General features: G+C 45.0%; 2 protein-coding genes across 2 annotated transcripts in view; one reads left to right on the forward strand and one right to left on the reverse strand.

Annotated features, from left to right (window-relative positions):
* Positions 1-333: 333 nt before the first annotated feature.
* mRpL21 (mitochondrial ribosomal protein L21) lies at positions 334-5,945 on the reverse strand. The gene is made up of 2 exons (XM_077629475.1): positions 5,496-5,945; positions 334-5,009 (listed from the first exon to the last, which is right to left on the reverse strand). Exons 1-2 carry the CDS (start codon positions 5,925-5,927, stop codon positions 4,743-4,745), a joined length of 699 nt encoding a protein of 232 aa, XP_077485601.1. The 5' UTR covers positions 5,928-5,945; the 3' UTR covers positions 334-4,742.
* A 370-nt stretch (positions 5,946-6,315) lies between these two features.
* Der-1 (derlin 1) overlaps positions 6,316-12,655 on the forward strand; it is a 36,363-nt gene continuing 30,023 nt past the window's right edge. Inside the window, exons 1-3 of the mRNA XM_077629476.1 lie at positions 6,316-6,608; positions 8,765-8,864; positions 12,051-12,115. Coding sequence (XP_077485602.1) covers positions 6,456-6,608; positions 8,765-8,864; positions 12,051-12,115 — 318 coding nt within the window. The 5' untranslated portion in view covers positions 6,316-6,455. The remainder of the gene's footprint in view (positions 6,609-8,764; positions 8,865-12,050; positions 12,116-12,655) is intronic.

Here is a 12,655-nt window from a genome sequence, read left to right on the forward strand (position 1 = left end):
CAACTTTCCGCGGCTATGCAGTGGAAGCTACGAGTGCAGATATGCCAGCTTCCACAAGCGCTTCGTGCACACGCACCCACGAGACAGACAGGATGGTAAGCTGGCGGCGCGCGCTCGATCTATAGCTTCCACTGCACAGCCAGAGGAAGCTGTTACCTGAATTATAGCTTTAACCTAGGCCGCATTAAAACCGCAATATTTGAAGAATAATTCTTCTACCTAACCATAGCCCTGCTGCCAGCAGATGCTGGCATGCATCACCAATGTGGTTGGCGCATGGATAGCACAACACAGTGGCAACTGAAAGAAAAAATTTATTTGCAAAAGAACAAGTGCTTCTCTAATTTTTTTATTACCTGGCTGTAAAAAAATCACATGAACAGCAGTAGGAAGCCACATGATTCAGTCCAAATATTTTCCGACGGCTGCAACTTCGAAAAGGCTTAAAAATGAATGTTCGCGGCTTTGTCAGCTGTAGCAGACACCTTTTATTAGTCGCTCTCCTGCCATCACTTACAGGTGCGATGGCAAGAGCAAACTACACGGCTACATAATTATAAATAAGAAATTCTCAGATTTCTTGCTGCAGCCTCGAAATGAGGCGGACAGGGGATATCCTGTTCACCTCATTTGAACATTTACGACCCCTTAGCTCATATGAGGTAGAACACCTCATAACCATCGAAACTGACCTATTCCGATTTTCATCACAAGATACTGTAATGGTAATAAAGATGCACAGTGAGCCTGTTAAAGTTTGCATAATGCATCAGAGCACTTTGGTCTCAAAACCGCATTCCATCATCTACCTACCATGCAACTTGAACCTGCAGCATTTACCGAGGGCAATGAACTACTCATTCACAAGTTCTCTAGGTCAGAGGATTAAAAACACACAAACAAGAGACAAACCAGAAAGAAACAAAAATGAATAGTACAGCACACTTCTTTATGACACACAATGCATATTTACATCATCTACACCTACGGAAAATCTTTCAGGCACACACGAGTACCTGGAAAGAAACACATGCCAAGCACATTCCATATTTCATGAATTGCACAATGCTTTCTGTGCAACACCTACATAGATTTCCTGGAGGACATGACATACATGGTCGTTTTTGGCTGCCTCACCTGAGCTGTGGATTTGAAGCCAACCATTCGGTAATCAATCACAAGCATTTGTGCAACTTAGAAGCAACACTTGATGAGGTTCCGGTGGTTTTGAAAACCATGTACAGGTCCCTCCAATATGACACCAGTTAGCACAAAAAACAAATGGTTAGGTTATATTTCCACTAAAGCTGAAAATGACTTTCGGACATTACAAGCAAAGAGGAAAACTAAGTAGTCAGGAAACAGGAGACAGTGTGCTTGGCAAACATAATTATGTAATTATGGAGTAGTCATTAACTAAATGCCCAAACTTTCTTCCCGTTCATATCGGAGGGACACCCTGTACATTTACAGTAACAGTTGGTAAGGCCACATTTCCTGTTTACACAACCTTGTTGCCATAACATAAAGCATAGTGAGGAGGAGGAAGAGACACAAAATGGGTCTGGCGTGTCGTGTTCAATGGTAGCAACAAACTATCGACATGGCAATGTGCTGCCAAAGCCGCCATACACCATGACTGCTTTACTGAACTCGGCTGCTTCAGCAGTGTCAACACTGTGTGCCCACACCGTTGCTTGCTAAGCCTGTCATGCTGAACACCTACGTTATGAGGATGGATGAGCCACTGCGTGCGACCGAGCATCACGTATGCCTGACCTACACCACTGCCCCCACACCTCTAGCCAGAGTAAAAAAACACTAGCTGGCATCAGTATTTCACAGCTGTCAGTGAAACTAGCATTGTCACCAAGGTAAGCAACTGGTAAATTTTGTATCATGTAATTTTTCCACATGTTTACGGTAATAGGTCTAAGCTGCCGAATGATTGCATCCAGTCATGAACAGCTCTACGTAAGAATAGACTGCATCTACAGAATTATTTGCTTGCACCACTTTCCCACAAATCCCATGGTTGCCTTCTCTGCAACACAGCATATCTTGTGTGACCACAACTGCTACATGCCATACCTATAATGAATGCTCCATCATTCAGCAAGACAGGTATACATGCCAGTGTCTGCTTAATGCCGGCTTGTTATACTGCAATTTTGCAGAGAGGTGGAAACAGGTGACTAGGGTATGTTTTCATTTCCAAACTAAGGTAGCAGCAATTGCTTTCCGAACTTTTTTTAATATAAAATAAGGTGGAGTATACCATGCTGATGCAAAGGAGACAAATGTCATAAAAAGAAGCAATGGCAGCAAAATCCACCAGTAGACAAATGGACTGCAGAGCCTTTCCAGGTGCTACTTTCATGTTCCTTGAGACAGATGGCAGCACCACTTCTGCTGATCAGTTTTCCTTTTTTTTTTTCTAGCCTAGCCGTAATATCACCCAACTTCAATTTTGTAGGAAAAAAGCATGTGCCAGTCCCGAACCTGCTATTAAAGGGACACTAAAGTCCTTTTTTGAGAAGCAGGTCAGACTCGGTAATTCGAATGTATGAAGCTGGCAGGTGAAGCATTCCAAGCTTTTTTTTTTTTGCGCTACATTTGGAAAAGTAATGTAACCACTGACTGTGACAATGTGCCTGACAGCTCCTCTTCACAACTTTTAACTTTGGTGAAGCATGGTGACGTCATGTTGAGGGGCATTTCACACTTCCAGTGCCTTCACCTACCCATTTCCATGCTTCCTCAAATGCTGCCATGTAGCGGAATTTCCTTTTAATGATGTCTTATTTCTTCTTTTCCACAAGCATTCCAGCTATAGAAATGTAATGCCTCCTCAATGTCATGTTATTATGTGCCCCCCTATGCAACACTGCGCAATGCAGAGAAGCCTGAATGCAGTCATGGCTTTATTTTCCAATTAAGTCATCATTTCAAATGCGAGCACAAGACTGCAAGCTTCACACGCTGACCCCTTTAAGCTCGTCGACTTCTGAAACTATAATTCTCAAACCAAACTCAAGACAGAAGTTTAGCAGGCAGCAGCATTAATGCTATGTCAGGCAACAATTGGTGCAGCGTGATTGTGAAGGTTTCCTACGACACATCCTGTTGGAGATGCCTTCTTGGAGAACGCTGTCAATAAAGAGTGTACACTGAACAGGTGGCAAGCACTGCCATCTTTTTCAGCAGGCAAAAGCTAACAATCAGCAAAGCTTTGTGTTGCAAGAAATACGTGCACCACTGAGCCAGTAAGACTTCTCAGACTAATTTTTTAATCGCACCTTCAAATGCATATCACGTAAAATCAGATACAACAAAGAAAGAAGCCCATAGAAAGAAATGTGCCTTTATGTGCAGTACATCTGTTTCTTCTTTAATTTGCATAAATTTTGTCACATTCTGGGCTCCGTCTGTTGGTGTTGCGCTTCAGACGGCACTGCACGCAAGCTAGAGTGACTGGAAAAACTTTCAGAGTACGGCGATCCTCCACTCCCCTCTATGCTACAGCATTTGGAAGCTTCATGGCTGCCCCTGACTGACATTCCCTGCACTAAAATTGCATCCATGGTCCTTATCATTAAGATCATTATGATAAGTGATAAACTTTTGCCTAGTTGGCACAGCGAACTTCAGATATATTGTGAACAGATGTTCAGAGAAGCGGGAAACAACAGCTTTCATAACTCATTGAAGCAACACCTTGCGCATGTATGTAGGTCCTAGAGGAAAGTTTTGGACACCTGATGCTCCATAGAAAGTCCCTGTAAATATTGGTGTTCGCTGCTTAGGCAACATTTGGCCATGGAAGCCATGTTTCTTCCAACCCTGATGGGGTGGAGAAAAAAAATGTAGTACTCTGAAAACTTACCCAGTGACTCTAGTGCAAGTTTCACGCCAAGAAGGGTGTGCCATTAATTGTCTAGTTTTTTTTTTCTTCCGCATCTATGACTATACTTCATCTCACAAGTTGTTTGCAGGACTGAGAAAGGTGGAGCTCTCTCGTCCAATCAGGGCCAAGGAAGTCAACAAATAGTCCCTCAAATATTTAAGCAGTGTTCTATTTTACAAAGAATTATTGCATTAATTGAAAAGGTAGTTAAGGGTGGTGTCTTGAAAGTACAGGGAACGTTGTATTCATTTGTTTAATTCGGCATGAACACAGCACTGCGGAGTCCCCCTGCAAAGTGGTGCGCCGCCATTTGTAAACATGGCATCCGCCAAGTTGGCCGAGTCCCCTCCGCACAGCAGCTGGACACTGGTGCTTTTTAATTACCAGGGATGGAGCCGCCAGTCAAAGGTTGGGAGGCATGGAGGAACACATTTTGCAGTGCACGCTGTTCTGAATTGCTCAGATCGCTGCAGGCTTCACAGTGCTGCAAACAACTTGTGAGATGAAGAATAAACCAGTGTGGCCATGTAAAGAATCAAAATTTCAACACATATGAGAGATATGATTGAGTCTTTGATGATCGCACAAGCAACTGCATGAATGATTGCCCAATGGATAGAATGAAGTTTTACAGCAAAAATTTTTCGTTATCAAGATGCAAAGCTACAGCAAAGTTAAGCACTTCTATAAAAACCAAAAAAAAAAAAACATATGACCCTTACTGGTGTGCACACAAGCAAAAATGGCAAGGGGGTTCGGGAGGACACAGGAAGGAAAGGGGGAATGTCACTACCTTCTCAGTGCACATGGGCTTTGGGTCATCATCGCATGCTCCTCAGTAGGCGGAACGCTGTCGCGACTCCACTTGACCCTCTGCTGGTGAGTTGATGTCACGGAGCAGCTCGATGGAGTTGATGCGCAGTATAGTGTATGGGTACCGGTAGAAGAAGTGCCTGTCGTAGCGCGAGCGCTTGATGAAAATGAAGTTTCGCTTGGTTTGGGACAGCGTCTTCTCCACGACAGTGGCGTCGACACGCACGAGGCCTCGATCCAGCAGTGGCCGCCCCAGGAGGGTGAAGTCTCGAGCGCCAACCAGCAGCACCTGGGAAGTTGCCGGAAAAATGGTCGAAAAGTCAAGAACCAGCGAGTTCTCAATGTGCACACAGCAAGACGCCGCATTTCCGCACCCAGGCTGGCAATAATTTACTGCCATTAAAGGAACTTCAAGCTTTCGAAGCACAATCCAGCGTTTCGTTGCAGATCTGTCTTAACGTCACATATTTCCCCTCTTCTTGGCCTTCGGGTTGCAGTATTTTGCAAATAATTAAATTATCCTCTCATAACCAAACAGTTGCGCAGTGTGATACATGTAATATACTCAATCGTAAAGTACACAACCATAAATTTAGCTGAGACCACGTACAAAACATGCCAGAAATGCATGCGTAGACACACACTGGTGCACTCACGCACATGCAGGTACAGCTGTGTTTACACGAGGAAGTCATCCGCTTTCGTGCATGCATTAAGCACCTCTGTACCCACGAATCCACATCACACCAAACAGTGCATGGCTAGCGGTAGTAACCTTTTCGAGGCGCAGCGAGTCCCCTATGTCGACCGGCATGTCCGCATGCACGAGTATCAGGTCTTCGGGGGTGACTTTGAATTGTTTTCCGTGTATGGTGACGACCGCGAAGAGACGGCCCGTCCTGTTTTCGGCAATTTGCGTGTTCACTAGTCCCAGCACGCGCTTCGTCTCTTCGGCCTCGTCCGACGAGACTACGCTGCCTTCGAGAACAGGCAGCGGCCGGGCCTGTTCTGCAGCTACGCTCGCCAGGGGCTTCATGCGCATCGCATCCGAGCGTAGGCCCCGGGCCGCCGAAGACGGCGTCAGGGCACAGAACAAACGAGATACCCGCAGTAGAGACATGCAGGTTTTGCATCCATTGGAGAGCGCCATTTTTGTGAACCTTAAAGCATTAATAGAGAAATAAGCACATGTATACGTTATAGACATAAGTGGAACGTGCAAGGGTTGCGAAGAAAAAGTAGCGTGCGTCACCTGGTGGCTGCTATTGCTTTAAATACGTTATCAAACGTGTAAAAATTTTCTAGCTGGCAAACTATCCTGCAATAAAACTCTGTTCAAGTTTAAAAATTGTACGTCTAGTGCCAACTTGGAATTCTGATATTTTATATTTTTGGCACTATGGTGGCTTTATTTTGTGCTTCTTGCCACTCCCCTATATTCAGTAGCCAGCGAAGGCGCGAATTCTCTTGAAGTATCGCTATCGCATTTGGATTTGTTCAGTGGGTGCAGACATTTTGAGCTGCATCTCTCACGAGGGTATTTTATTCCTAACGCGTCTGCTTGGCTGACAGCTCTACGGCTCTACTGTATGGCCACGACGCCAAGGAGATCGACATCTTCAATGGCCGCACGCGCGGCGCTCCGGGCGCTCGAAAGTACACGTCGTTCTAGCAGCGGTTTCTGAACTCGGGGCCTCGTCAGTGCGGACGCCGTGTCCGACTCGCCGGCAGCAGCATGACGGAGATCGCTGACTGGTTCCGCAGCCTGCCGGTGTTTACGCGCTACTGGTTCGGCCTGTCCGTGCTCTTCCCCATCCTCGGCCGCTTTCGGCTGGTCAACCCGCAGCATTTAGTGCTCAGTTACGACCACTTCGTCCGAGGCTTTCAGGTGAGACCGCCGCTGGCGAGCGTGCCAACTGCCGAGCGCCCAAGTTTCGTTCACGTATTCCTCTGCACTTGGTGCGCCTCGTGTGCTCGCCGGCTCGGTGGGGCATCGCGCGACGGTACGTCACCGTGACGCACGAATATGTCGCGTCATGCCCGCTCGGTGGTTGCTGCTCCGCGATCTGCTGGAGCGCCCGCAACAAGTCGTTCACTTGCTCGCAGGGGACATCAGTGTTTTTCCGAGCGAGGTTTCGCGGGCTTGCGCACCTTATTCAATGGGAGGCCGCGGAGAAAGTAAAAGCTAACGGCGAAACGGGAACCACTCGTTCAATGCAACCGGAAATGCAGCGCGCGCGCGATCGTACGAGACGCCTTGCGAGGACGCTGTTTCCGTAAATATCTACGCGCAAGTTCTTCCTTGAGGAAGCTGTGTGTCTTGGCGCTGCCGGCCATTTCGCTTAACTAAGCGCGTCCAGCGCGATTCTGCTGCAAAGCGTTACGTTTTTGGCCATACATGTAGTACAATGAAATGCCATGGTCGTTGACATTTTGGCGGCCGTATTCGTTTTCGAGCAGAGAATTTCGGGTTAGCTTCGATGGTGTGGAAGTGCTGCTGCCTTCGCGGCACATTGCGGCCACTGAGTTCACGTATTCGTCGCGCCATTCCGTGCATGTCGCGATCGCCCGCGTGCGTCCTCGGTCGGCACCAAGTGCACTGACAACGCATGTGATGCGTCAGTGCTGCCCGACAGCTCTTACTTGGCTGCCGGTGACAGCGCACATGACGCCTCACGAAGTGAAGGAAAGTGACAGCTAAATGCAGCAACACAAGCAACCGGCACTCATTGCCCATCTGTGTGCACGTAGCCGTCATGGGACACCATTAGGGAACATTTATTGTTGTCATCTGTAATGTCATTTCCTTCAAATAATTCACACGTTATTTGACTAATGTGGTGTTGTGGGGCAGCAGTACTTATAAATAGAAAAAAAGGCCATCCGAGCACATTTTGACATGTGAACTGAGGGATGAAACAATTAAATTTATCAGTCTAATCACTCTGAGGCAGCAGCTTATCTAGGTAATCACAGATTGTGTATAGTGCTTATAGGATGTCACCCTTTGCAGAGCTGCTGTGTTTAGACATTATTTTAATGGCTGCTTGAGCTTTGCCGACCCTTTCTATGGCAAATAAAATGTCTGCGTCACAGCCTCTTATTGCGGTAGTGTTCTGTCAGTGGCATTGTTAATTCAGGCTCAAGATGGAAGTCTGCCAGCTTGGCAATTCTGCACACTCATGAACCACACAGAATGACAGAAATGCAAGTTCATGCACCTGGACAGTCTGTTACACAGCAATATATGTTTCGTGCTTTTGATTCAGTTATCGTGCACTAAACATTGTTAATATCAAGAATAACCTTTATAAGCGAATTACCTTCATTGCCAAAAATACCTTGTTCCGTCTTGCAGGAGCAGTTGTGCTTCTGGGCAGCGTTATCCAAAGGTCTCATTGCCTTTAGTTCAGAGTGGACAATATGGCAGTTTTCTTTGAGTGTTTATCATGACATAAAAGTAACATAAGATTTAATAATAATTGAGCATGCTTGTTTTTTTTTTTTGTAGCGATCACATTAGTGCCTGCTCTCTAAATACTGAGTAAACTGGTTTCAGAATGTCAAAAATTAGGAAACCAAAGCAAACTGAGCAGCATGGCCAAAGGCAGTATTTTATGTAATGCAGTAGTGGCATCAGAGATTATTGGTGCAACCCTCGTCTAGTATTGAAATGGTTTACCAGCATCTAAATGTGACATCTCAATTGTTCAGCAAGTGGAGAGTGGCTACCGTTAGCTGGGCAATGTTTGTAAAGTTGCCCTGACTGGGGCTGTGGTGTGGTTGTGCTGATGCCTTACCCTAATGTCATTTTTTGCATTAGTAGAATGCCACACAGCTGTATAATTCCACGTAAAATAACAGGACACAGAGGGGGGCGAACTGTAAAAATTTTTTTTTTTATGCATGTGCACCTTGAAACACATCCAGTGTTGCTGTTTGGGATGCAGATTTATACTAGAGCTCTTTATGCACATTATGTCTGTGTGCGTGTGTATGTGGAGTTGCTCTGATGCTGGTGTACTGTGCGGTGTGTCACTGCAGATATGGCGGCCAGTGACGTCTGTGTTCTTCTACCCCATGGGTTTCCACTACCTGGTGAACCTATACTTCCTTTACACATACTCCATACGCCTCGAGACAGGTGAGGCTTTCATTTTCCATAAACTGTCATAAACTGCTGTGTTAGCCCTTTTGCTTAATCTTGATCCTAAAAAATCACCTGGAGCTGATGGAATTCCAAATGCCGAGTGGTGCACAAAGTGTTTAACATTAATATTCGAAAAATCACTGTCACGCGTGGATCTCCCTACTGAATGGAAGTACGCAAAAGTCATCCCCGTACCTAAACAGAAAATTTGTCCCTTCTCACATCATACCAGCCAATTTCTTTACTCTGCACATGCACAAAATTGCTTGAACACATCATTTTCAAATAAATCTCAGTATTCCTGAATGAAAACTCAATAATTTACGCAAGGCAACATGGCTTTCATAAGGGATTTTTGACCGTCACTGAGCTTGTAGAAACAGTTCACGACTGAGGAACAGCTCTAGATAGGCGAAGTCAAGCTGACTTAATATTTCTCGGTTTTGAAAAAGCATTTGACCGTGTCTCTCACTCCAAATTATTGGCAAAACTAAAATTCATTCTAAAGAACAACACCTTAATTTACTGGATTCAAGCATACCTGCCAGTACGGAAACAATGCATTCAAATAAATAATGAAGTTTCGACCTCCGCAGATGTACACTTAGGCATTTGACAATTATCGGTATTAAGGCTGCTCTTTGTTCTCATCTTTATAAATGACATCTTGAGTGACATACACGTCAAAATCAAGCATTTTGCAGATGACTGCATTGTATATCAATAAATATGTGATTGAAATGATCAGACGCAGACAGTTTTAAATACTTCTCTATCTATGACACAAACTTGGTGCTCGAAATGGCACATGATCATTAATCTTAAAAAGACTGTTGCAATGACTATTACACGCAAAAAAAAAAAAGCCTTAAACTTTACTTATAGCATTAACAACCACTGTTTCTCTGTCATATCCAATTACAAGTACTTGGGTGTAATAATTATGCAAGATTTCAGGTGGAACGAGCATGTAGCACAAATTTACAATAAAGCAATGAAGAGACTTGACTTTTTAAGGCGAACGTTAAGAAATGTTTCACCTGAAATTAAAATCTTTGCATTCAAAACGCTGATCTGACCCTTTCTACAGTATGCTGTGGTTGCCTGGGTTCCACATACACAAAATAACGTCACTAAACTTGAGAAAGTGCAAGGAAAATCAGCCAGGTTCATTTTTAGCTCGTACAGCTGGCACACATCCCCATCATCTCTTCTAGAAGCAGTAGAACTTGAAAGTCTCCCATCAAGCCGTAAGTTAGAGATTTTTCATGCAGGGCCGAAGCATTTAATGATTCTTTTTTCGTGCACGCAGTTTCCGAATGGAAAGCATTACCTACCGATATTGTTGATTGCCCAATGGTTTCGTCATTCCACTACGGACTTGCCCATAAACCATGACTTCATATCCGTCCTCTCCCTGCTGAATCATTCTGACAGAAGTAGTTTTCTGTGTTATTTTGCAATTTATTCTTTAGTGTGTGATATCTTGTTTGCTTTTCTTTTATTACTATGTTAAATGCCCACTCCTGCCTAAGGCCTGTTAACAAGGCTGGCAGTGCTTGTAAAATAATTACGTAAATAAAGCTTGCAGTGTCACTGCACAGTGAAAATAGGCACGCTCATGCTGTCGAGATTGGAAGAACGGGGATATTGCGTGCAAAAGGCACAGCAGCTGTGGGCTGAAATCTTGTTATGTGTTTTTGTTTGTATTCTTTCTATTCGCGCTTTAGCTGTCTGCAATAGTGCCTCCACAGTTGTCACCTGCCGTAGTTCATCTGCCAACATGACAGTTGTTTTTCAATGGAGCGTACTCTACAAAACAGCGCACATGTCCAGCTTGCACTCGACTTTTTTCTGGAAACGCAGCACACTATGCGTTTAGATTAAAAGTGATAAAACAGCGATAAGCACCTTGTGCTCATTTTCATACTTAGTACGTAGCAGAGCTTAGAAGCAGCATGCCTACTTGTGCTGGTTACATCTGCAAGCAAGAAGCGGTTCAGTACTCAAAAGGCCGGCTGGATTAGAGGGAGCAATAGCTGAATGCCTGGCTGTCTTGTCACCTTAGGTATCTTATGCTGTGGTCGTGTACAGGCTCTGTAATTTGCACTGTCCAGCATTTCATCTTGAATCTTGTCATGATTTTGTCTCACCCTTCACTGAGGCCACGAGAAGTAGGGGTGACACGCTTTTGCTGGCACACTGCTTGTGCAGCTTTGACAGCATTGCACAGCAAGAGTGAAATAGAGTTTAGCAGTTTTGTCCGCATGGCATCAGTGCTTTAGTTAGTATGAACACTGCGAGGTTTGCAGCTAGTTTCACAACAGAAGGGCGAAGACCAATAAATATAGAATGTAGTCATGCAGTGCTGACTTTTGACTCATGGTGGTGAATGGACAGAGTACCATCACTCGTTAGTGTTGTTTGGCTAGCATGCCGAATTTATTGTAATTAGTTCAAATGCAACAGCCAAATGCATCAGTTACCTACTTTGTAGTTGATGTGTATTGCGATTTCACTGATGCATATAATAGAGACTTGTTTTTTTTTTGGTCAGTAAGGCCTTGGAAGTGAGCAGTTTGATTTGCATGTATACTCTCTGTTCCTTCATGGTGGTACTCTGGTCTCTAAACTAGGGTTGTGCTGGTGGAATCAGTGTCCGCATTACTCAAACTGCCGGTGTGTATTGCTCAAGTGCCCCTGGGGCAGTTCGTTGTAGTGTAAAGCCTGCTCGAACTGCGAATACGCCTATATACAGAGTGCTTTATGAAAGGGAGTGGGTAAGGGCACCCTGGCCTGCTACACCACACTGGGGAAGGGCAGAGTTAAAGGAGAGTGAGGGTGCGAATGGAGGGTGGTGATGTTATAATACAATGAATTGCTTGGGGTGGTGTGGGTTATAGAAGAGACCGCACACACTCACAGTGTTTCCTGTGGTATGTGCGGTTTCTTGTGCTTTCTAGCTAGTGTTACACAGCTGTTGCCTTGTTTTTAGAGAACTAGGGAGAGAGAAAGCTACACAAGCCTCCTGTTCCCTTCGGGTTCTTCTCCTCTGCCAATCCTTGACTGAAATGGTAGCAGCAGCATGTTGTAGAAACACAGCTGGGTGTGTTTTCCCTATGGGTGTGATGGTTCTTTGCATTTTATTACCCTGGCTTTTTATCAAACCCATCTGTGCAGGCCTATTTGATGGGCACCCGGCCAATTACCTCTTCATGCTGCTCTTCAACTGGATCTGCATTGTGGTATCCTTTCATGTCCTGTCACATCAGTGGATGTAGAGGCACTTTCTGTGGCATAAGCCGCCACCGGTGGCGTAGTATGTTGTAACTTAATACTGCTGCTTTTTTCGGCAATGAAAAGTTCTCTGAGTGGGTCTGGAATTGGGGCCCACTTTTTGGAGGTGGAGTTGGTAGAATGGTGCAGCACAGCTCTTCCTGTCGCTCTTCTAGGGGAAAAAAGTCTTAACATGCAACTTTTGTTTGGGATGGGGTGCTCTGAAACAAGCATATTTCATTTGGTGGAGAACGGGTTTTGTGCAGATGTATGTAGTCGTATTGTCACTGGAGGCCGTAGCCTTTATGGGAATTGTAGGGGTCATTTGTTTTCAGGAACTAGCGTGTGAAATTAAAGCAGCTGTGAGGGAGCAGCAAGGCTTCTAGGGTGTGAGCAAGGTGTGCCATTCATGTCAGATGTGTAGCCTACGCCTTTCTATGCCTTTTTTTCACCTGGAGTTTATTTCTCACCCTTTGATGAAATGCTAATGCAAGAGGAAATAGCATAGA

Source organism: Amblyomma americanum, chromosome 7, assembly GCF_052857255.1.
Source record: "Amblyomma americanum isolate KBUSLIRL-KWMA chromosome 7, ASM5285725v1, whole genome shotgun sequence".
NCBI classification, from domain to species: domain Eukaryota; kingdom Metazoa; phylum Arthropoda; class Arachnida; order Ixodida; family Ixodidae; genus Amblyomma; species Amblyomma americanum.

Excerpts from the sequence above, each read along its gene's own strand:
- mRpL21 (XM_077629475.1), bottom strand. The coding sequence starts at position 5,927 with ATGTCTATAACGTATACATGTGCTTATTTCTCTATTAATGCTTTAAGG. Across the intron at positions 5,010-5,495 it reads ACTCGCTGCGCCTCGAAAAG|GTGCTGCTGGTTGGCGCTCG; the intron begins GTTACTACCGCT and ends GCAACTTCCCAG.